Below are 21,321 nucleotides of genomic sequence, written 5' to 3' on the forward strand. Positions count from 1 at the left end.
CCATAATAAGATGCAGCAAAAGTCTCCCTAGTGGCTATGTATGAGAAAGTATAATCTGGGGTCTAAATGCCACAAAGCATCCATATTTATCTTTAATGGCTATATAAATTCAGCAGATGAGAAGGAAAACATTAATTAGACAGACCCTGCCTTTGGCAGTAATCACCACCAGTGACAGCTGAACCAGCCAGTGGATAAAATATGCACCAAACATGATTATCAGAATAAATAACTGAGGATCAAGAGAAAATTAAAAAAAAAAAAAGTAAAAAAGCCCCATACAACCAAGACCATTTTTAGTGGGGTAAAGAAAACTTTACCTTACACTGGACTTTGGACTCTCTTTTTTATACAAGCTTTTGTCAGTTTAGGGCCCAATCCTGCAGCTGGTGTCTGTGGAAGTAGGGTAGAGTATTTCTACAGATTAGTCTTGAATTCTGATTGTAGAGAAGGAGTAGAAAACCCTGAGAGGTCTAGTGTCAAAGCCCTTAGGGTCAGATTCTGAAATCACAATATATGTACAAATCCAGACCAGGGGCCTATCACAGACATAACAAAATAAAAAAATAGAAAAAATTCCACTGACTTGAGTAGGCTCTAAAAACTGTGGTATCAACAAGGTGATTTTTAGATTTTTTTCAATGGTATCAAGGCATGTAGGCCCTCACTCCTTATTTATGTGAAATGCCCATGAATGAGCTTGGATTTACTTCAGGATTTAGCCCGTGGGAGGACACTGCTTTTGCTAGTGCTCTGTCCCCATCCTCTTCCATTGAAACCTACTCTGTTCCTGCTGCATTAGTGGCCATGCCACGAGGACGTATTTTGAAGGAATCTAAGAATTTTTCACACTCTGTTTCTTTTAGGGAAAGGGTCATAATTAGTAATATAGCAAACTAATTAGATGCCAAAAAGTGCATCAGAGCCATTGGCTCACAAACATCCTGAAGGTGAATCCTCTGCAGGGTTTTGCCCTTAAAATAGATCAGGTTTCCCTTTCTCTGGAGCAGGGGGTGGAAGCTGTTGCTTTGAAAGGAGAAGAGGGAAGGGAACTGAAGCCACGGTGGTGGAAGACCAACTGCAGGATGAAAAGACAGGGGCTCAAGGCTTCTCAGCCATGAAGACAAAAATTAAATGTCACCTGCCCCAAAACAAGGTGAAGGGGAGAGCAGAGAGAGGGGAGGTAAGCCCTGGGGAGCCAACCTTACCCCTCCTGGGCCACCAACAGCATCTACCCCCAAGTACCAGCCTCTCCATGGAGAGGGGCAGACGCAACCAGCCCGACTTTCCTGAGTGCAGGCAGAGCCAGAGTATGCAGCAAAAAGCATCTATTTTGCTGTCCCCAAGAGCCTGCTGCTTGAGGCAACTGTGTATTTTGCCCGTACCGAGATTTGCCCCCCCCTTTGCTGCCCCTGTTAAGACTCCTGGTAGAGGAGGGGAGAGGTCAGCCACATACAGTGGGGAGAAGCCCAACTACAAAACAAAAAACCCATGCCAAGCTAAAAAATTGACTACGCTTTTTTCTACCACCACATCCAGGGCTTCGGTGCCAGGCTGCAGGCAGGGTCCAATGTCACAACTGACTGCTGCTGCTGCGAGCTCTGCTGTCCCATGAGGAATCCCGGCAAGTCCAGCCTCACATCGCCCTGACTCATTCTTTTCAAATGCTCCATTGGGTCTTTTTCCTCTACTTGCTGTTTCTTTTTCCAAGAGGGGAAAGACTTTGCAATAGAATAACAGAAGACTCCAACACTTGAGACATGGGAGGTTTGAGATGCAGGGGGAGAAGCGCTCAGCACTGTTCTGCTTCGACAAAGCCCTCCTTCTCCTGGCTGGCCGGCTCCACCTCTGAGTACGTTGCATGGTTGGTGTGATTTCGGAATTTCATGGCGGGCCAGTGATGTGGCCTTCTCTGTGGACAGAAACAAAGACTCATCAGAAGCTATGACAGAGCCTTTCACACCAAGCCTGCAGGGAAATTGGAAACTCGGTCCTGAAACAAAAACAATGCTGTCTTTGTGCAAGTTTGACTTCTTATTAATAAAAATAAATTTTTAAAAATTGCTTCGTGCTTAGAAGAGTTCATTACAATGCATCAATCTCACTGAGCTGACCCTCTAATAAGGTTAAAATGGGGAGCGGGGAGGAAATGGAAACTTTACATGAAAGCTCACATCAGCCTCAGAACAAGGATGGCCTGTGCCTGGGGTAGCAGCTGAGGACAGCCACAGGCTTCCCGTGCGACCGCATGCAAGTCAGCTCTGTGTCTCCTCTCGATCTGCAAAACGGGGTCAACTGCATTGCCCCTTCTCAGCCGGGTGTAGATAAATGCATCAAACGTTGCCAAGTGCTCAGGTACTAAACTGGTAGAGGCCATGTAGATCAATTCTCTGAAGCCTGTCTCTGCAAACAGGACAGATGGAGGAAAGACAAGTGCTCTAGGAAAAAGCCAGCGAGTGATAAGGAAAGGCTGAGGGCTAAGTGTTGCTCGCTCCCTCTGCAGCAGCTCCTATGCCAGGATTCAGCCCACTTCTGACTGCCTCGGGATCCTACACCAAGCGGTCTCCTGGCTTTTAACAGCAGATGGAGATTGCTAGACCCCCTATCTTTCTGAGAATTAAAATCTTCCATTTAGAGCATTCACACCACCACTTACACAGTAGCTGATGGCATGACATCTATCAGTAACGTCTGACAATTTTAGTCAACAAAATCCAGCTGGGCAATTCAAAAGGCAGTGATCTCAATTATGTCATAGCTCCGACTGAGCCCTCCAACCAGGCTGTGTGTCGACTGCTCATGCAAGCAGGTGGAAGAGTCTAACATTGCATGGGGGGAAAAAAAGGCAATGTGTGAAAGGGAGCGTGTGAAAGGGAGCAAAATAAAACAGTGTGGGAGGGAGAGAGCCTAAGTTTAAACCATCATCAACTGGAGGTTGGGAGATTAGCTGTGACTGTAGGACCATGAAAAGAAACTCGGATATGAACTCTACCAAAGTTCCTCTCTCCTCTTCTCTTGGCTCCCTGCTCTCCTCTGGAAGGTTAGGATTTGTGTTGATAGCAGAGTAAGAGTAAACCAGCCAGGGATAAGGTTCTCCACTCACCTCAATGAAGAACAGGGCAGCGTTGGAGGTGGGGTGGCTGTTGATGTAAATTCCAGCAAGGATAATAGTTGCAATGAGCAACACAGCCAGAACGATCCCCACGATAGTACCTGTGTGAATCGGGCCGCCTGCTTTCTTGGAAGGAAGGCTGCTTCCCATACCTGTAAAAAAGGATTCAGTTGAGTCTTGACCTGTGCTGAGACCTTGGTAAAAGAAAGGACAGAAAAGAAAAGCAAGGCAAGACCTTTCAGAGCTCTGCACGTACGACTGAGCAACTTAGCCTGCTACTGTCAGGCTCAACAAGAGGGGAAGATGCACCAGGGAGTTGTGGTCTGAGCTCCAGCATCCTTTTTGGATGATAGCAGTAACTGGTTTGAAAGATTAAACCACCACCGTGCAGTAACCCCCCTTCCAATCCATATTCTTTATATATTGGCTGCTCACTCTGATAGAAAGCCATTAGCCATATGCTGAGCGGGGTCCTCGGTGTGTCTTACCCACAGCCCTCCAGCTTGCCCTCGGTCCTCAGCTATGAATATGCAATTGCACAGAGCTACAGAGGGTCTATGTGGCATACATTAACAGTGACATTACCAGCCATTTGGGGAGCAATTTGGCTGAAACTGGAAAGATCATGCATTTCTTCCATGCCTACAAAGGGTGATCCTGCACCCAGTTTCGCCAGTTTAACTTCCATGAACTGCTTTCAGGTAAGATGGGTGGGCTTGTGGTTTGCATACAACCGCAGTTCTTACAAACCTGATATCAGGTGAAGAGCGCCCAGATCCTTCCCATACTCTGGAATTAGTAAGAGCATTACAGCAACAGTTTGGTTCTCTGCCCTTGGGGCTGACAAACACACTCAGACTGAGAGGGGATTCACAGGAACAGAGATGAAAAAGGCAGAGCTGGGCTAAGGGCACGTCTTATATTTGGATTTTACTGTGCTTTTGGCACAGCTGGGGCAATTCAAAAGAATAAAGGACTTCTTTGTGCCTATGCAAAAACTGCAAAGAAAGGGAATGACATGCAAAGAGAAAACTCATCACCTTAGTTTGTACAACAGGACTAAGTGGGAAAAGTAGGCAAACAGCATCAGGGTAAAAGAGATTGGTCCCGACTCTCACTTTTCACTACCTGAAATGGTATTAATCAGGGTAAGGACAATAGGAGTCTTATCTTGATTACATCCCTGCAATCTCAGTTTCACCTGTCCACCCCGCTGACTAATCGCAGCTCCCCGGTGCATTTGATTTCAGTGTAACATGTTTTCACTTGGAACGAATGTGAGCAGGCAGAGAGAAGATTAAGGGCTTACCTTCACTTCCTGCATACTGATTGAGCTTCGTATCATCTAAAAGAAGAAAACAAAGGCAAAAAAAAAAAAAGTTAGAAGCCTTTTATGATATTCTGCATGCTTCCCACCCGCTTTCATCCCTCTGTAACAGGGCCACTGACAGAACACACCTTTTGCACAGCATTTACGTGCCCAGTGACAGCTTTAAACCCCTGAGTTTGGTGGAAGCATGTGCCTTATGGTTTATTGTCTTCCTTCACAAAGGTGGCACCTGGAGCACAAACATCTGAGGAAACCAGTCTTTAAATATGCTCAGTGTGCAAAGCAGGACAATAAATGAATGCTGGATAGGGCCCCAGCCCTTGTGGGTGTCTGTGTTCAGACTACGGCATTTGCAGCAATACGCTGCCAATACATCCCGAATAAATCAATGGGATGGATGTTACGCTGTAGATGTCTTCCACGGGGCCCCAAAATCCAATTCCATTCTTCATCTCATTCTGGAAGAACCGGGATATATTGTACAAGGCTTTATGTCCTGGTGCTCTCCATCACCAACCTCGCGAGTCCAGCTGAAATCCTGATCCCGAATTCTTACTGCTTGGCGTACACATTGGCTGGCTGCAGCGCTGACACCCGACCAGCGAGTCAGACACGTTCACCACCATCTCCGTGAGCAGAGCCAGTGAGCTGGGCTGGCTGGGGAGGATGCAGAGGGGTGGGTCCGCTCCTTTGCTTCGCTTGTTCCTTCGCTGTGCTTCTCCAGATAAAGTTTGCTGCCTGATGCAGCTGGCTGTTTGTTTCCTTCCAAGATTACAAATTAACTTCATGCTTGACTATGTCACAGAAAGCCTCTTGTTCTTTTTCCAAGAATTGGTGATGAGTTGGAAAATAATCTCAGTGGTGGTGTTACACTCCCCCTTCCTTTAATTGCTCCTTTCAAAGTCAACTCTGTCAGCCAGGCGCTCTGTTCCTCCCCCCCAACTCCTTCCCATTGCTGAAGGACAATTACTAATGTTCCTTTCTATTTATTCTAATTAGCAGTTTGCGTTAGGGACTATTAAGCAGCAAAATTGAAGTGATACCTGCCGCTAGGATCGGAGGAGCCAGCCCTGTCTTAATAGGATTATCAAGCTTTAGAACATGGGTGTCTCGGGGGAAACTCAGGTCCTTATGTGGAGCTTTCCGATGCTGGAATGAACACCATTCCCAAGCAGAGGGCAATTACAAGCCTATGCTGTATTATTGCCAGTCTGAGAGCACTGACAACCCTGAGTCACCAGCTAGGACCAAGCACATTAACGCATGAGCCCCTATATACGGTATTAACCTCTGTTACGACGCTGGGGTATCTATCCACCAGGGACTAGTTGCTCGTTGACCTTCACAAACGCGTAAAAAGGCTGCGATGCAACCGTAAAACTCGTCCCACCGGAGGCTTTCAGCTCACCCCTTGCCATACCACTCCGAGTCTCACCTCTTAGGCTGCTCCTCCTCCTCCTCCTTTCCTCTGCCTTCTCTTCCCACCCCTGCCCTGTGCTTCAAAGACGGGTTTGTCATTGTGTTTATCTGGATACGAATTGGCTTTACGAGGCATCGGAGTGAAAGAGCTCTGCAGGGATAAGCGTCGAGGATGGGGTGTCCCCACCACGGCTGCTCGCCCCACCTGCCCCTACCTTCTGTAGTGAGGCTGTCAACGAAGAGCGAGGACGTGGAGGTGGTGACATCCTCATCCAGCGGTGAGAAAGAGCTGTCAGGAGGTGCTGAATAGCGGTCGCCTTCTGCTAAATCCTCGCAGGTCTTCTCATCTGACTGGAAAGAAAATGGAGAACAGCTACTTTTCCTAACTCCTCTCCAGCAAGAGTGCCAGGGAGCCAGTGGTGAGGACTGCGCTTCCTGGGCTTAGGGCTACCGAGCCCCTGGGGTTCAGGTAGCCCTTGGGGTTCAGTCACTGGAGTGGAAGCAGGGGACATGGTCCAGAAGTGCCAGAAGTATGTGGTGGGGGGTGATCTGGAGGTTGGAGAAGAGGAGGAAAAGTTTGGGAACCACTTAAGTAGGACAAAGGACAACGATCTGGCAAAGTCCTACAGTCTGACCTTCTTGCATCACTGGATGACCTCACACAGGTCCTGTGACCTCCTTTTCCCTCACTCAACCCTCTTGGTTAACAGGGAACAAAGCTGAGTTTTCAGTGGGGGGGAAAAAAACAACAAAAAAAACCCAAAGCAGAAACAGATGTTTTGTTAGAGCTGATCTTTCTGAGACAAAGAAACTAGTTCATCCAATGTGGAGATAATTGTGCTAACAAGGACAAAAAAAAAAATCACAAGGGCTAATTTCTTCATGCTTGAGAGTGAGTAAGAGTCATGCTTCAGAAGGTGAAGAAAAAAATATCTTAGTGTACTCAAGTTGCACCATTTGGTAACTTATGGAGGTCTCTGTACCTTTACCAAGTACCCAGCACCAACCAACACAGAAACAAGACACCAGCAAGGCAAATGCTGGATTAGATGGACCATCTTTTAACTATTGCCATACAGACATCCTCTGTTAAGTGGATTAGTGGTCCTGCTGTAATGGGAAAGGGATATCTGAAGGGATACTCAGTCTGTTCCAGAACAGCATGGGTCAAGTGGAGCTGAGGGCGAATTTTTTGAGCTGGGACATGGCTATTGTTTTTTTTTTTTTTCTGCAAATCAGCATCATTCCTAGCAGAGGACCTAAGAGAAGTGATTCTGCTCTCAGTCTTACCTTCTGGCCACAGCCATAGGACAGCCACTCCTCCCGGTATCGGTCGAAGCCGCTGGAACATCTGCGGAGAAAAGCAGTATTAACCTGTGGCGGATGCATTCTCGAGAGACACAGCAATAATAATGCTCATTTGCCCACTCTATGTGGGTGGCATTGCTAGTGATTTCTAAACTGCCCAAAAGTCCCAAATGCTGCCCCGATGGGCGCTGTGTACAGATACTTGGACAAACAAGTATCTGAGGACTGGAAAGATTATATACAAATTAGTCACCAAAGACATGGGGTTTCCAGTACAGCTGTGCTGGAAGGACCCAAATGTTCCTCTTCACAGAGGAGGAAAAGGGTCAACACTGCTTCTCCAAGGGAAACGGAGAAGCAGAGAAATAGGAAAAATATATAGACTGAGTTTGAATTTCCATTCCCTGGACTCTGTGCCAGGGCAAGGCCATGATCTCCACGCAGTTTGTTTTTTTTTTTCCAGCAACATCTGCACAGGAAAAACACATTAAAGAAATTATAAACGGCATCAGGAAAACACCAGCTAGAGAAATCTCTACAGAAACAGAGGGAATGAAATAGCACTCTGACCTTTGGAAAGTCTCTGGGGATACCAAAATACGAATCAGGGGTTCAGCTCATACAAGCACTAATTTACCCAACTACCAACCAGCAAAAGAGGAGAAGCCACAAAGAACTTTGGGTCCTGCTGAGTCACTGAGATCTTTGCTTAAAGTACAGTTCCTGTAACAATTACAGGCTCAGCAAAAGCAAAAATACAAACTCCACTGTCCAGAAGAGAGCTAAGAGGACTCTGGGGTTAAATCACTGAGCTGGACTCAGGATATAAGCTCAAACCCTGGAAGCCACCCTACCAACTTCCTCGGGAAAGATCACCTTGGCTTTGCAAAACCAACCTGGTTGAAAGCCAACAAGATAGCGGTAGGCTTGCTCTAGCCTGCAGCTTCCACCACGCTTGCCATTTGTACTTTCCATTTGTAACCTAAGCTCTTCAGGACCGAGCTGCCGACACGCAGTTGCAGCTGCAGGAAGCATGGCTTTTAGCCAACACATCAAGAAGTCACCGTACTATAAGTGATAAGAGCAAACATCAGCAACAGCGACTTGGATTTTGGAAGATGGAGTTTGCAAACACCGTGAATTTGGAATAAGCAGAATGACAAAGTCCTTGAACCCGGGGGTTTCAGCCCAAACAAGATCCAGACTAAGCCACTGTATCCCAAGCTTGGTTTTGCTACCAAAGCCACATCTGGTTTCACGCATCTCTCTCAGCTGCGAGAAGATAATATTCTCTGATCTGAAGCCACCACTGAGCAACTGTCATTGAAAAATGATGTTCCCCTGGCTCGGGCTGTATTCCAGCCCACTGAAAGGCAGTGAATCAACGCTGATTTATAGGGTCGCTTTGCTGATGTCTCAGGATCTTTCCCTGTCCCAGCTGCCCTCCTCATACCTTGCTGAAATCGCTGCCTGTAAGGAAAGGGTGCAAGTCTTGAGCGTATCGAGAGAAGGGCTACAGAAAGGAGGAATGAAGGTGCCCTGCGAGCGATGCCGGGGCGAGCTCTTGCAGGAGGCGGCTGGGGAAAGGAGCAAGCCAGCACACCTTCCTGGGAGAGCCGGGCATTTCCCAAGCACGGCTGTCCCCGTGCCACATGTGAGGATCTGTGTTATTGGGTCCTCTCCCCTGCCACTAGTTCTAAATAAATATTTCAGCAAAATCTCATTAAACTCTCTCATGCTCTGTATCACACTGCTTGAGCTGAAGGAGAGCACAGAGCAGGACTGCCGCATGGCTGGGACTGCAGCGAGGCCAGCCCTGTCCCCCCCAGATCCTCCATTTACCCCCCAAAAAGCAGCAAGTGCCCCCCACCCTTGCTGTGTCTTGTCCGCGACAAGGAGGGCATGTCCCCTGCACCTGGGGAGCTGATGAGCATCCCGGGGTCTGTGACCTACCTGCCGTCCTTCAGGCTTGAGCCTGTCCCAGCCTCCCTGCCCTGCACTTCTCTTCTGTCTGAAATCGCAGCCTAAGTCAGGATAAGTTTCCCCCTCATTTAATCTCACTAACAAAAATGTGAGTCTTGCTTCTGGTCTCAACTTGTTCCAGCTGCTGCATCGAAACATCAGCCCCAAAGCCCCCAGCCTCAGGAAATGTCTCCTTTCAATGGCTTGTAACTGGAGATCAGACCACCACTTAACCCTGGCTCTGAGACTACGAGAGCAGCAGCCTAACTAAACCAAAAAGCAACAAAAAAAACCAGCAAAAAAAGAGAAAATAATAATAAAAAACCAGCAACACTGATACAGGCATCAGACCTGGAGTTGCACTTGCTCTCCCAGCTATAGAAACATTAGCAAGAGAAGAGGTGGGAAGGAAACTCATCCCAGCTACCTCTGCAGGACATGACACCAGCTGCAGTTGAAGGTCAGCTCCGAGGTCACACACATTTCACAGCTCTGATGCTGGAGACAAGCTGTAAAAGAGAGAGGAGAGACGTACCAGCGATGCGCCAGCATCTGCACGGGCACAAGGGAGCATCTGCTGAAAGCTGGTGGCATGGGTAGAACCAGAGCATCAACAGATGAGTCTCTAACCCAACCTCTCTCTGCAATGGACCTGCAGGACAAGGCAGCACCTTTCTAGCAGGAGTGGACTCACAGTCCATCTGTGAACGTCTTCCCATTCTGTTTAGCTGGGAATTAAACCACATCCGAGACTTATGCCATTTCTTAGTGTACAGAGGGTGTTTCTCAGATGGAAGGAAGCAACGCAGGTTAACCCTCTGTTGCTATGTCCACACTAAGTAATTCTGCAAGAATATCTCCACACTGGAGAGGAGTAGCTGCTCATAGACTACCATCATTTGCTTGTCACCCTGTCTAGAAAAGACAACCAAGAGGTCTCGTCTGCAAAAAAAGTCAAGGAAACCAGCAGTTTTAACAAGCCCCTCGGGAGACCCTGACAGCCCGCGATGACAGAGCCGAGAGCTGATCTGGTGCTGCGAAATACCGAGTGATGAAGGCAGAACACCAGCGGTTCACAGGATCCCGAAAGGCAGCAGCATCCCCATCGCACCGGGGATGCCTGGCACCCTTCCATCCTGACCCAGACGCTCCGGCACTTCTCCATCCGGGGGGTCCCCGTTCTGCCCCTCGCACTTGAGCAAACTCACCGCTGCTGCTACCCCAGACCTGGGCTGCCCACACCTCTGGTGTCCTCCAGTCCTGACCTCCTCCGCTTTCCCGTCCTGAGCTTTTCCCGAGCAGACTGCCACGTGGAGGCAGCGAGCGAGCAAGGACCTCTGGAGAAGAGGCAGAGGCTAACCCAGTTCATCCACTTCTGACCTGAATAAGGCTGAAAATTGAACCCCCAGAAGAAAAAGGGGAGCCTAGTTCTCTCTAGCTCTGTGGCTCCTCTGAAGATATTGCTCTCAGCTACCCTAGCTGCTGGGGAAAAACAAAATAACAAGTCTTAAGGAGAAAAAATAGAATTATTGCAGAATGCTTATTTATGATCTGCTTTGCAGTAACCCTGCCCGCTGTTAAAATTGTCATAAAATACCCTGGGGAGACCGTTTAAATGCATAACCTTGGTATCTTCATGACAGATTTACTCTCTGCTCTGTATTTACGGACTGCGTGATGACTTTCCCTCGTGCGCATGTGTCCTTGGATCTGAACACTAAAAATGTATCTATTTAACAGGATCCTTAAGAAATTTCATCTGAGCGTGGAGGCGTAGAAAATGTCTCATAGACAGACCTGAAGTGAACCAGTGTCCAGCAAAATTAGCTGCAGCTTATGGAGCAAAGAGAAGGAGTTTCAGTGGCTGGAGAGGTGGGAAGAGCTGTCAGTGCAGGAAATAAGGAATTAAAGTACCGGGGCGAGAGGGGTTCTACTGGGGAGCAACAAGAGCCATCGGCTCAGCTGCGCACAAGGAAGGGTGCTGGCAGAGCGGCACGGAGCGCAGCTTGGGACCATAGCACATCGCTCCCAGACACATCGCGGCTGGCACCACTGCTCTCGTCACTTAGTTGGGGAGCGCTGAGCAAATCGGGTAAGGTGTAATTGCCTGCAGATCCCTCCTTTATCAGCTTCTCCCATGCCAGCCGAGCTTTGCTGCACCCCGTCTCAGCTCCGGCACAGCCAGGCTGGCACGCACGTGGGATTTGCCGTTGGCTGGGGTTAACTCTGAGCTGGTAAATCCAGACAGGGCTGTACGTACGAGACGTTCAGTGACAGCCACGTACAGACCTTCTCGCAAAGGCAGAGTGACTGGGGGGACCCCAGAGCAGGGGCGAGCTGTACCCTGGCCGATAGCACAGCAGGGTCTCAACCATCGGGTGATGGATGGCAGCCACACACCCTTCCAGAACCCACTGAACCTGCCTCCTCCAGCCTTGGCTTCCCCCTTTGGCTGTAAATCGGAGGCTGCCGTAGCTGCTGGGTGAAACCACGGGAGGGAAACACGCTCCGAGGCACCGCGCCAGCCTGTCCGACTTACTGGGCAGCGGGGTGAACTCCACGGCTGACATGTTGGTGATCTTGCTGGTGTCCAGCTCCACGCGATGATATTCGTAGATGGTCCGACGGCGGGACTCTGAAACACGGAGCCTTGGCTTTAGACCGGCCACAAGCCCACCTTGCGTGCCCTTCCCCATCCTGCCAAGGGGTCTGCCCTACACGCGAATCCCGGCGCGTGCGGGGAAAGCTTCTGGGGCTGCTGCTGACTCCCAGCTGAAAGGCAAAGGTGGCCCCAGGTCTTGGGGTCATTCCCGTGGGAGAGGACAGTGTAGGGAGGCTGTCAGGCTGCAGGAGAAGCAATGCGGGAGGTGCTGGTGGGGAAGAAGGGTGTCAGGGCACAGATCTCCTCTTCCCTGTTTTTCTAGGAGGAGCTTGGAGCTCTCTGTCCCCCTCTCCCCGACCAGAGACTCCCGAGATGGATGTGGTCCAGTCCTACATCGCTCTAAACAAACATGAAGCTGCACAACACATTGCTCGTCAGTGACTCACGGGGCTGCGAGCCTCCCCCGAGTGCAGCGCTCGCCCGGAGCTCCGCACCGCTCCCGGGGCTCCTGCTCTGCAGCCGCCTTCCCCCCCAAAGCCTCCTCCTTCCCCCCATCTCCCTCACGCCTTGCCCCCTTCCTTCTCTCTCCCCTTCATCCTGGGGGCCAGAGGGGTCTATCTTGGATTCAGGCTTCTCCCAAATCTTCTCCCAACGTCTGCCACTAATTCACGTGGTGACGCCAGCCAAGATGCTTCTCTGGCATCACGCTTATCTGCGAGGATAATCAAACCTGTCCTTCCAGCACGGCCGCGGCTCCTCGCACCTCTGCTCCACGCTTGGGAGACCAGCGGATGAGCAGGATGGAACGCTCTTCCCTCCTACCCCCTCTCCTCTCCTTCCCTTCAAGCCTTGTTTCTTCACCTCGTTAGCTTTTTTTCGTGCCCAGTTCTTGCATTTCTTCTCCCTCCAGGCTTTCCCCTCACACCCCCGGGGCAGGCAGGAGGTACAGGCAGGGGCCAGCAAGCCCATGGGGACGGATGGAGGGCACCAGCCCGGCGAGAGGCAGGCTGGCGGGGCGGGGAGGGGAGGCTCCCTCCAGCCTGGCCGAGGTTTTTACGCAAACTGTTGTAAACGGGTAATAAATGAGGGCCAGATGGCAGGCTCCATAAATAACAAGGAAAAGCAACCGCACCGGGTGCAGCGCGGGGAGGCAGGAGCGAGGTTGGGCTCCTCATGACAAGAGGGGATGGGAGAGGCTGGAAAAGCCTTTTCAGCAAGATCAGCCCACGCCTGCAGCCCACGGCACGTGTGGAATAAGCACGCGGACACGTATGTAGCTGTCCCCGTGTCCTGCTGACACAGGTGCAGATCCCGGCCCTGCCCGCAGCAGCCATGCAGCACCCATGCCACGATACGCACTCAAGGACAGTCCAGAGCAGCAGCGGTGCAGCTTCTACGCTCCCCTAAACCCCCATGCCTATAGGAACAGGGCACCCAGCACCCCCCAAGCCTCTCGTCCATCTGCAGTCTCGTTTGCAATTGTTCTTCCCCTCCTCCTCATCAGCTGGAATCAGGGAAGCGATAGCTTGGCTGCTCACAGCGATCTGGAACACGCTGGGCGAGAAGCACGAAGCTCTTTTGCCTGCATCGCCTCGCCAAAGCACGCAGCGTCCGCGGGCTGGGGCCACCCAGAGCACAAGGCTGCGCGATGGTCTTGGCCACGGAGAGAGATGCAACCCGGGGAGAGATGCACCCAGGGATGTAGGACACGAGGGGCATCCCTGCAGCCGAGCCCCACGTGCCTCCTCACGCTCCCTCGCCGCCCACCGTGAATCCGAGCAGTGCCTCCTTGTATCTTGAAGTGCCCAAAGACGGGGACGTCTCACCTCTCCTTCCCCATCTGCCCCCTCTCCCAGCCGCGATGCCAGGGGAGCCTTGGCATCCCTGCGGGATCCGCCGCTTCCCTGCCCCAGCAGCCGCCTCCCCCAATTCCTCAAGCGCAGCCACTCACCAGGCACATCGGGAGATGGGTTGAGGATCATGAAGGCATCGGAGAGGCCAGCTTTCACGGGGTGCTGGGTGGCACTGATCTGTAGGACCGGCACGGGGATCTGCAGCCGGGGAGAGAGGACGTGATGGACTCCAGCCCTGCCCTGGGCTACCGGCGCTGCTGCAGAAGTCTCCAGCGCTTTGGTGGCACTGGGAATGCCCAGACTCAGCGTGTGAACACTTGTAACATCAAACCTCCTCCCGGACCCACGGGGATCCCCCGCAGGGACCCTCCTGCTGTGCCTACCCCAGCAGAAACACCTCTCACCTCCTTGTACCCAAAGACGATTCTCCCAGTGCTGTGCAGGGCTGCCTGGAAGGTGAAGCTGCCCATGTCCTCCTTCCCTTGAAGATAGACCTTGTCCCACTGCACCACAAAAACTGTCCCTGGGGGAGAGACCAGAGCGGATCAGTCCTCTCATCTCTCCTTGCTTCCCCATCTCAACAGCCTGACCGGTTCTCTTCCGTCAGCGAAGCTCCAAGGCATCTCATCCCCCAACACCCAGCGCTTCGCTCCAAGCAGACCCATGAACGAGCCCCTGCCAAACATCCCTGCCACCCCCCACCCAAAGCCCCCCCCAGGCACTGAACAGCCCCTGCTGCCCTGGGCTCCCCTTCCCCACACCCCCACCTGGCTCCCGCCCCTCTATTTGTTCCACAGCGCTGAGTTTTGCCCAATTTTACGAGGAAGGAGCAGGCAGGCCGCCTGCTGCTCTGCACGTACGGCAGCCGCCACGGCTTGCACAAGGGTCGGCCGGAGCAGGGCTCACCGTTGTCCAGGTACTGGACAGTGGAATTGCGGGAGTAGCTGGGGTTGAAGTTGGCCATGAGGGGTGCGACGTACTGCGTGGCCGTGAGCATCCGGTGGATGACGTCCCCCATGAAGATAAAACCTGAGCGAGCAGAGGAGGGTGAACCACTGCACGCTCCTCTCCACCGCCCTGGGATGCTTCTTCCCTCTTTCTGACCTCCCACCACCCTGTCCTAGCTCACCCATCCTTTTTTTTTTTTTACCCCCAGCATCCCCTCAACTGGTGCAGAAACCGAGGCACCAGCAGCACCCGACGCCCTGAGCACCAGCAGCAGGGCAGGGGTTAGATTTGGGGTACGAGGGAGAAAGCTAGAAGGGCTGCAGCCCCTTCTCTGTCTGAGTTCCCTGGGGCTCACGGACGTGGGGTGAGGTTAGAGCCAGCACCAGAGCCGTGTCCAGCCCTCCCACCGCAGGGAATGCCAACCGAGTGTGGGCATCCCATCCCATCCCATCCCATCCCGACTCACCGCCCGTCGCTATCGTGACCTGCCGCAGGAGGTGGCCGTAGAAGGGGAAGTCAAAGGAGAGGACGATTCTCTGTGGGAGGGAGACGGGGTGAGAACCGCATTCAACCCTTAGAAAAATGCCTGCTGGGGACGCGGGGGGACTGGTCTGTGCCCACCGGCACCGGCTCCGCCTTGGCTTGGAGCAAGGTCCCGGTGCTGGTGCCCGGAGAGGTGGGAGAGGGATGGGAGCGGGGGTCCTGCGGGTGCCCGGTCCCCACAGATCATCCGCTTCAGCCCCAGACTGGGGCTGGGGGAGGCTAAACGCTTCCCAAGCCTTGGTCTCCACCAGGCTGTCACAGGGACGTGGAGGGGATGATGCTGCTGTCCCGGGGCGAGGTGCCACCCTCGGGAAATCCCTGGCTGGGACAGGAGACGGGGGGGACACCCCAGGGAGCGGAACAGCCCCGCGGGCTCACCGAGGCTTGCCGGTGCGTGTTGGAGAGGATCCCGTGGATCTTCACTTGGCTCCTGTTGGCCGCTGCCATGTCGACCCACAGCCCTCTCAGACGGGCGTCCCCCGGCCCGTAGATCCGCGACACGTAGTAGCTGTGGTTGTCCTCCTGCAGCCGGGGAGGGACGGGGTGACAGGGGACGGTGTTACCCAGCTTGCTCCGTGGAGCTGCAAACCCCCAGGCATGGCTCAGAGCAGCCGGGACCCGATCTCAGCAATAAAACCAGCACAGCAGAACCCCATGCGAAGCCAGCAAAGGATGCTGAGCAGTTGGAGAAGGTGCAGAGAGGACCCACGAGACCGATTGAGTGCAGAGAGAACGGGCTGGCTGGCGAGAGAGAGACATGACTCACGAGAGACTTCGGCAAAGCAGATGCAACCTTCCTGGGAGGAAAATATCCTGTTCCGGAGCCAGGGGCTGGAAGTTACAGCTAAAGTGACCACTAGAAGCGAAGCAAACAACTGAAGACATGGAAGCCCGGAGGAAATGATTAACCTTGGAACAGGCAGCTCGGGGAAAGCAGCCGAGCCATCGCCGCCAGCCGAGCAGGAGCGAGGGGCTGAGGACGGGGGACACGGCGAGGGGAGCGGGGCTCGGGCTCTGCTCTCCTGGGTGACAGCCCCGGAGCGTGGGATGGGGCATGGCTCTGTGTGAGTGATCGGATCCCCCCTTACTATTCTCGCCCAGAGGCAGGAGAGGGACCCCGGGCACCCCCCTCCCAGCCTGCCCATGCCACCAGCAGCACCCCCAGGCTCCCCAAGCCCCCTCTCCCCCGCAGACCAGAGCATGGACCACGCAGCAACTCTGCCGAGAGCCATCTCCAACAGGTCAGGGACCTGTCGAAGGACGCGCATCCTTGCCAGGAACCTGCACGTGAAGCTCTGCGGCGGCTTCTCGGGGGACACCGGCAGAGCAGGCGATTTCCCGGGGCACAGCCAGCCCTGCACAGCCCGTGCCCCGGCCATGCCGGCCCCATCGAGCTTCTCCGACAGGCTTCGGCGTGCGGCCAGCCGGGGACACAGCTGGGAGCCGTCGCCTGTCAAGGGAGGCCGGTTCACGCCAGGCAAGGGACGCGAAGCATCTTAATTTTTTCTTGGGAAAGCGCTGCTCCGCGCCAGCGCCTGGCGTGCCGCCACGCTCGCCGCTCGTCCCAGTCTGCTGAGTTTCTGCCGCTCAGCCCTCTCTGAGCCCCCCTCGCCCCCAGCATCTTCCCCCCAGCCCCCCTGCCTGCGGCTCCCCCCACCCCGGCTGACCCCGGGACCCGCTCCCAGACCTGCTCCCTGCGCACAAACTTGGGTGCCGGAGGCAGGGAAGGAACCGTCAGCCCAGGATTTAATGGGTTGGCAGGGGTAAAAAAGAGAAAGCAAAGCCCCCCCCACTTTGAACAGCCCTGTGTTATTCCCCAGAGCGCTACTGCAGGTCAGCGGGAGTCATAAGGAATAAAATGCTATTAGAAAAATCCTGCAACATGTAATTTTTTCTGCTTCAGCAAAGTTCAGGGAGAGCCGTTGCGCTCCTCTGCCTCCTCTGTAAGCCCTGACTCCAGGGAAAACTTTCTTACCTCTTCTCTACGGCAATTATAGCCCCTTCTTGCCGGGAATCGTCCCTTCCCTATGGATGGGGAAACTGAGGCACAGGGAAAGCTGTGCCAGTACCTGCAGCATCCCAGCACACACCTCCCCATGCAAAGGCTTTGGAAACCCCCTGGGAAGCAGGGACAGGTCACCGCTGGGTGACAAATGACAAAACCTCCCGTGCCCTCGTCCCCCTCCATGCCTTCCCAAAGCGTTCCAAATAAACCAGAGGGGGGGAAACAAGCAGGGCCGGGAGCACGGAGGAGCTGGCTGCCGAGCTCCTGACCTCATCGCTGACTCATTAGGATGTCCTAATCTGTCACCTTGCTTTGGTTACAGCAGGAATTAAGAGAGGGGAGGTTTCAGACACACGAATAAGTGGGGAGCGCAGCTGCCGTGGGGCAGAGCTCGGGGAGGGACGGTGGCATTGCCCCACATCACACCCCTCTTCATCCTTTGGGTCCAGAGCTGCCCCTCTGCACCCCAAACCTGGAACATTTTGGAGGGGGGAGAGAGAGGAAACCCCTCCAGACCCCGAGCTGGCACCTCCCAAGGTAGGATCACACCTTCTGCGGGTCGGACACGGCGAGATATGGCAATGTGCAGAGGAGCAGCGTCCCTGACCTCGAACGTGGCCCCACTCTTGGGGCAGACACCCCTCGTCCCCCGACAGCGCCGAGCCCCAGGAAATTGCTGCTTTTTCCTCCTGGGAACCATCACACCCTCCCTGTGGCTTCCCAGCATCTCTAAATGCTGTGGTGGCCAGTGGTGGTTTTGGGCTGGTTTGGGGTTTTTTTTCCCAATGCTTCCACATCAGGGACTTTTCTGGCTTCTGGCCCCTCTCCCTCCCCAAAGGTCAACAAGCGAGGCCACGCTGGAGCTCGAGCAGAGTGGAAACAGCCACAGCTCTTTCTCCCCTGCCCACTGTGCCACGGGGGCACTAATTCCACCAAATCCACAACCAGCTGCTGGCAAAAACACCAGGACAAGTCACCACGACCGGTGCGTCCTCCACCAGAAACCACCCTCAGCCACAGCCACGCATCCCCCCCACCCTGGAGACCTCAGAGCCAAGGGACACACACAGCCCCCACCGCAAATAACCTGGAGCTAATTGAGGGCGGGTAATTAGGCACAGCCGGGATGCGAGAACCAAGTGAGATGTCCCAGGAGGCGACACTGCTGCTACATGAGTTTGTTAGCAGCGCTGCAGGCTGCTGCCATCCCTAGCCAGAAACCCCCCCTTGCTTCCCACACAGCCACCTCGCCCCGGCACGGCCTCAAGCCCGCTCGGCTCCGATAACCTCGGCAGCATCATCCTCGCCGCACACGTGGCATCGTGGCAAGCAAAGCATCCCTGGCTCTTCAGACCAGGGATGGCCCCAGGACGTGCCAGGCCTCGCAGACAGGGATGGCTGGAGGGCTCGGAGCGATCCCCAGGGCACGGCCGCCTCTGCACTGGCCTGTAATTACCCTCCGGGGCTGCCGGGATCTGGCCCCACGCATTAAATCAGAGCGTCTCCACCACCGTCTCCACCAGCTCCCTGCCCAGCCTGGAAATAGCTCTCGGTGGTCAGGAACTGGCCGGATCCTGCCTCGGGGCAGGCGGCGGCAGCAGCAGCGGCGGGGGGGGGCCCCCGACTCACCACGATCCGCGTCTCGTTGGCCGGCAGCGTGTCGATGGCCAGGGTGCCCCCCACCAGGTCGTGGCTGATGCGGGTCCCCTCGGTTCCCGGTGAGGTCTCCCGGGTTCTCCGTCGCCCTTCGCTCCCGGGGGGATGTCCTGGGGGGGGGGGGGGGCACAGGGATGGGTCAGTGGGGTCCCACGCTGGGAGGGCACCCACCTACGGGCTGGGAACAGCCCCCTTCCCCAGCAAGGCAGCTTCTGCTTAGGTGATACGAGTTTAGGGAGAGGTCTCAGCCCTGATAAGCAACATCACTGCAATGATGGAGACGCCGGCGGGGGCTTCTCGGGTCAGGGATGGCTACAGGGTGCAGGGATGGGTGACAGACACCCACGGCCAGGGGAGGAGAGCTGCGATGGAGGGGGGAAAGGAGGCAAAACACCTACAAACCCCCCCTGCCCAGCTCAGGGGCAGGGAAGAGCGCAAGGCCCCCCAAGATGGGGAAGATGCAGCTTCAGCAATGGGGCACCAGCGTGGCCGTGTACTCGATGTCCCCAGCCATCGGTCCTCTCCTCCGGGCTGGTATGGGGTCCGGGTGCTGGGGCAGACTCCGACATTCATCTCCAAAAGCAACGTGTCCCTTGTCCCCTCCTGCCGCCTGTCTCCCTGCCCGGCTCCAGCCCCAGGGAGCGAGCAGAGTCTGGAAACACAGCGCAGAACTGGGAAGGGGGGGGATGAAAAAGCCATTTGGGACCAAATCAGCAGAGATTCATGAGATTTCCTGGCAGCTTGGCACGGGCGGAGGCGGTGCGGACGGCACACGCTCGCCCACGGGCAGGGACAGAGCCAGGACGTCTGTCCCCAGCGAGCGGGACAGCAAAAACACCCGGCGGGGCCGTGGGCTGCTCCTCTTGCCCTTAAGAGAGGACTCCTGCCTTCACCCCTGGGGAGAGGGAGCTAATTGCTGCCTAACGAGCTCCTGGTCCCCTCCTGAGCTGTCCCAGGGGGCTGGTTTCTGTTCCCAGTGCCTCCAGGAGGGGAAACTGAGGCAGGGGGGAGCAGGGCTGAGCTGGCAGGAGCAGGCAGCCGGCGGGATGTACCCCACTGCCGACGGATGGGGAAAGGGGGGGTCTGCGGTTGGGGGTCACACTCACCTTCCCTGGGGGCACTGGGGGGGCCCGAGCCCCTCTCTGCTGCTGGGAGGTCTGAGGTACCCAGGGGAGCCGAGCCTGTTCCTCTGTCAGGGCTGTGTCCTCCCCAAAATCTCACCAGATGGCTGCACCCACAGCCAGGCCAGCACCAGCTGTGCCACGGGTGGGGGAATCCTGGGTGGGGGCACCCTGGCAGCTCCTCTCCACCCCAGGGCTGCCCCGCACAGCTGGGGGGTCCGGGCACCCCACGGTGCCAGCACCTTTGCCATGGAGATGCTGGGGCAGGGGGGGGCACGTGGGGCAGAGAGGGGGACCCCCACGGCAGGTCCCACGCCACGGGTGGCTGCTGTGGGTGCACGACACGCACCTGCGTGCCCGGGGGGGAGGGCACGAGACACCCCCAAAGCGCAGCCCGCTCCGGGCACCGCGGTACCGAGGGCGGGGAGGGGGGGAGACCCAGGCAAAGCGTGACACCTCCCGCTGCCCACGGCCACGCAGGACCACGGCCACAGCAACCCCCCCCCCCCGGGGCCGTGCACGGCGCTGCGCACCCGGGACCCCCGTTCCCAGGGTCCCCCCCACCCCGGAGCTCACCCACCACCCCAACCCACCCCAGCTCCCCGGCCCCCCTACCTGCACCCCACGGGCCCGGCGCGCCCAGCACCCCACGCAGCAGGCAGAGCAGGATGAAGCCCCCCCAGCGCATGGTGGGGGGGGGGGGCGGCGGGGCCCCGCTCGGCCCCGGCTCTGCTGGGGCGAGGCGGGGGGGGGGCTCAGCGCCCCGCCATGGGCCGGCACCCCCGGGGAACCGCGCACGGAGCGGGAGCGGGAGCGGGAACCCGGGCGGGAGCCGGGGGTGGGGCCGGGGGTGGGGCCGGGGGGTGGGGATGGAGCCGGGGGTGGGGATGGAGCCGGCGGGAGGACCCCCCCCCCCACCTCCTTCACACCCCCCCCCCCCGGTGGCTGCCCCGATCTTGGTCTTCTTCGCCTCCCGGGGGGGAAATGGGTCTCCATGTGCTTCACCCCCCCCCCCCGCTCGCAGCAACACGGGGGGGGCATCGGCGAGCCTGGGGGGGGTCCCACTACTTTGTCCCCCCCCCCCTGCGAGCAGCTCAGGGTGCTCTTCCCCTGACCACCGGGCTGCAGGGGAAGGGGAGAGGGGGGGTGTTTGCTCGGCTGAGCCCCCCCCCCCCCAAAACCCCGCGGGGGTACGTGGTGTCCGTCCCCCCCCCCAAAGCCAGAGCGTGGCCGTGCATGTCCCCGCACGCTGCCCTCCGGTGACAAACAGCCGGAGCAGCAATTGCAGCCACCGTGTTTGGGGGTCCAGCGCCTCGTTTTGCCCCCCCCCGGGTATCTCCCCCCCCCAGTCGGCAAACCTGCGGGGGGGGGGGGAACGAAACGCGTCTCCGCAGCACGAGTGTTCGGCTTCTTTCCACTCCCCCAGTTTTTCCCTTTGCAGCAGAAGCACTGGTTACTGGGG

General features: G+C 55.7%; 1 protein-coding gene across 1 annotated transcript; it reads right to left on the reverse strand.

Annotated features, from left to right (window-relative positions):
• Positions 1 to 1,179: 1,179 nt before the first annotated feature.
• Positions 1,180 to 20,562, reverse strand: PLXDC1 (plexin domain containing 1). Its single transcript, XM_075036467.1, has 14 exons — positions 20,475 to 20,562; positions 18,712 to 18,848; positions 15,456 to 15,599; positions 15,001 to 15,070; positions 14,493 to 14,615; positions 13,991 to 14,109; positions 13,685 to 13,784; positions 11,671 to 11,766; positions 9,559 to 9,640; positions 7,152 to 7,212; positions 6,077 to 6,212; positions 4,422 to 4,457; positions 3,104 to 3,264; positions 1,180 to 1,912 (listed from the first exon to the last, which is right to left on the reverse strand). Exons 1-14 carry the CDS (start codon positions 20,545 to 20,547, stop codon positions 1,793 to 1,795), a joined length of 1,458 nt encoding a protein of 485 aa, XP_074892568.1. The 5' UTR covers positions 20,548 to 20,562; the 3' UTR covers positions 1,180 to 1,792.
• Positions 20,563 to 21,321: the final 759 nt, after the last annotated feature.

This window comes from Buteo buteo, chromosome 9 (genome assembly GCF_964188355.1).
Source record: "Buteo buteo chromosome 9, bButBut1.hap1.1, whole genome shotgun sequence".
Classification (NCBI taxonomy): Eukaryota; Metazoa; Chordata; class Aves; order Accipitriformes; family Accipitridae; genus Buteo; species Buteo buteo.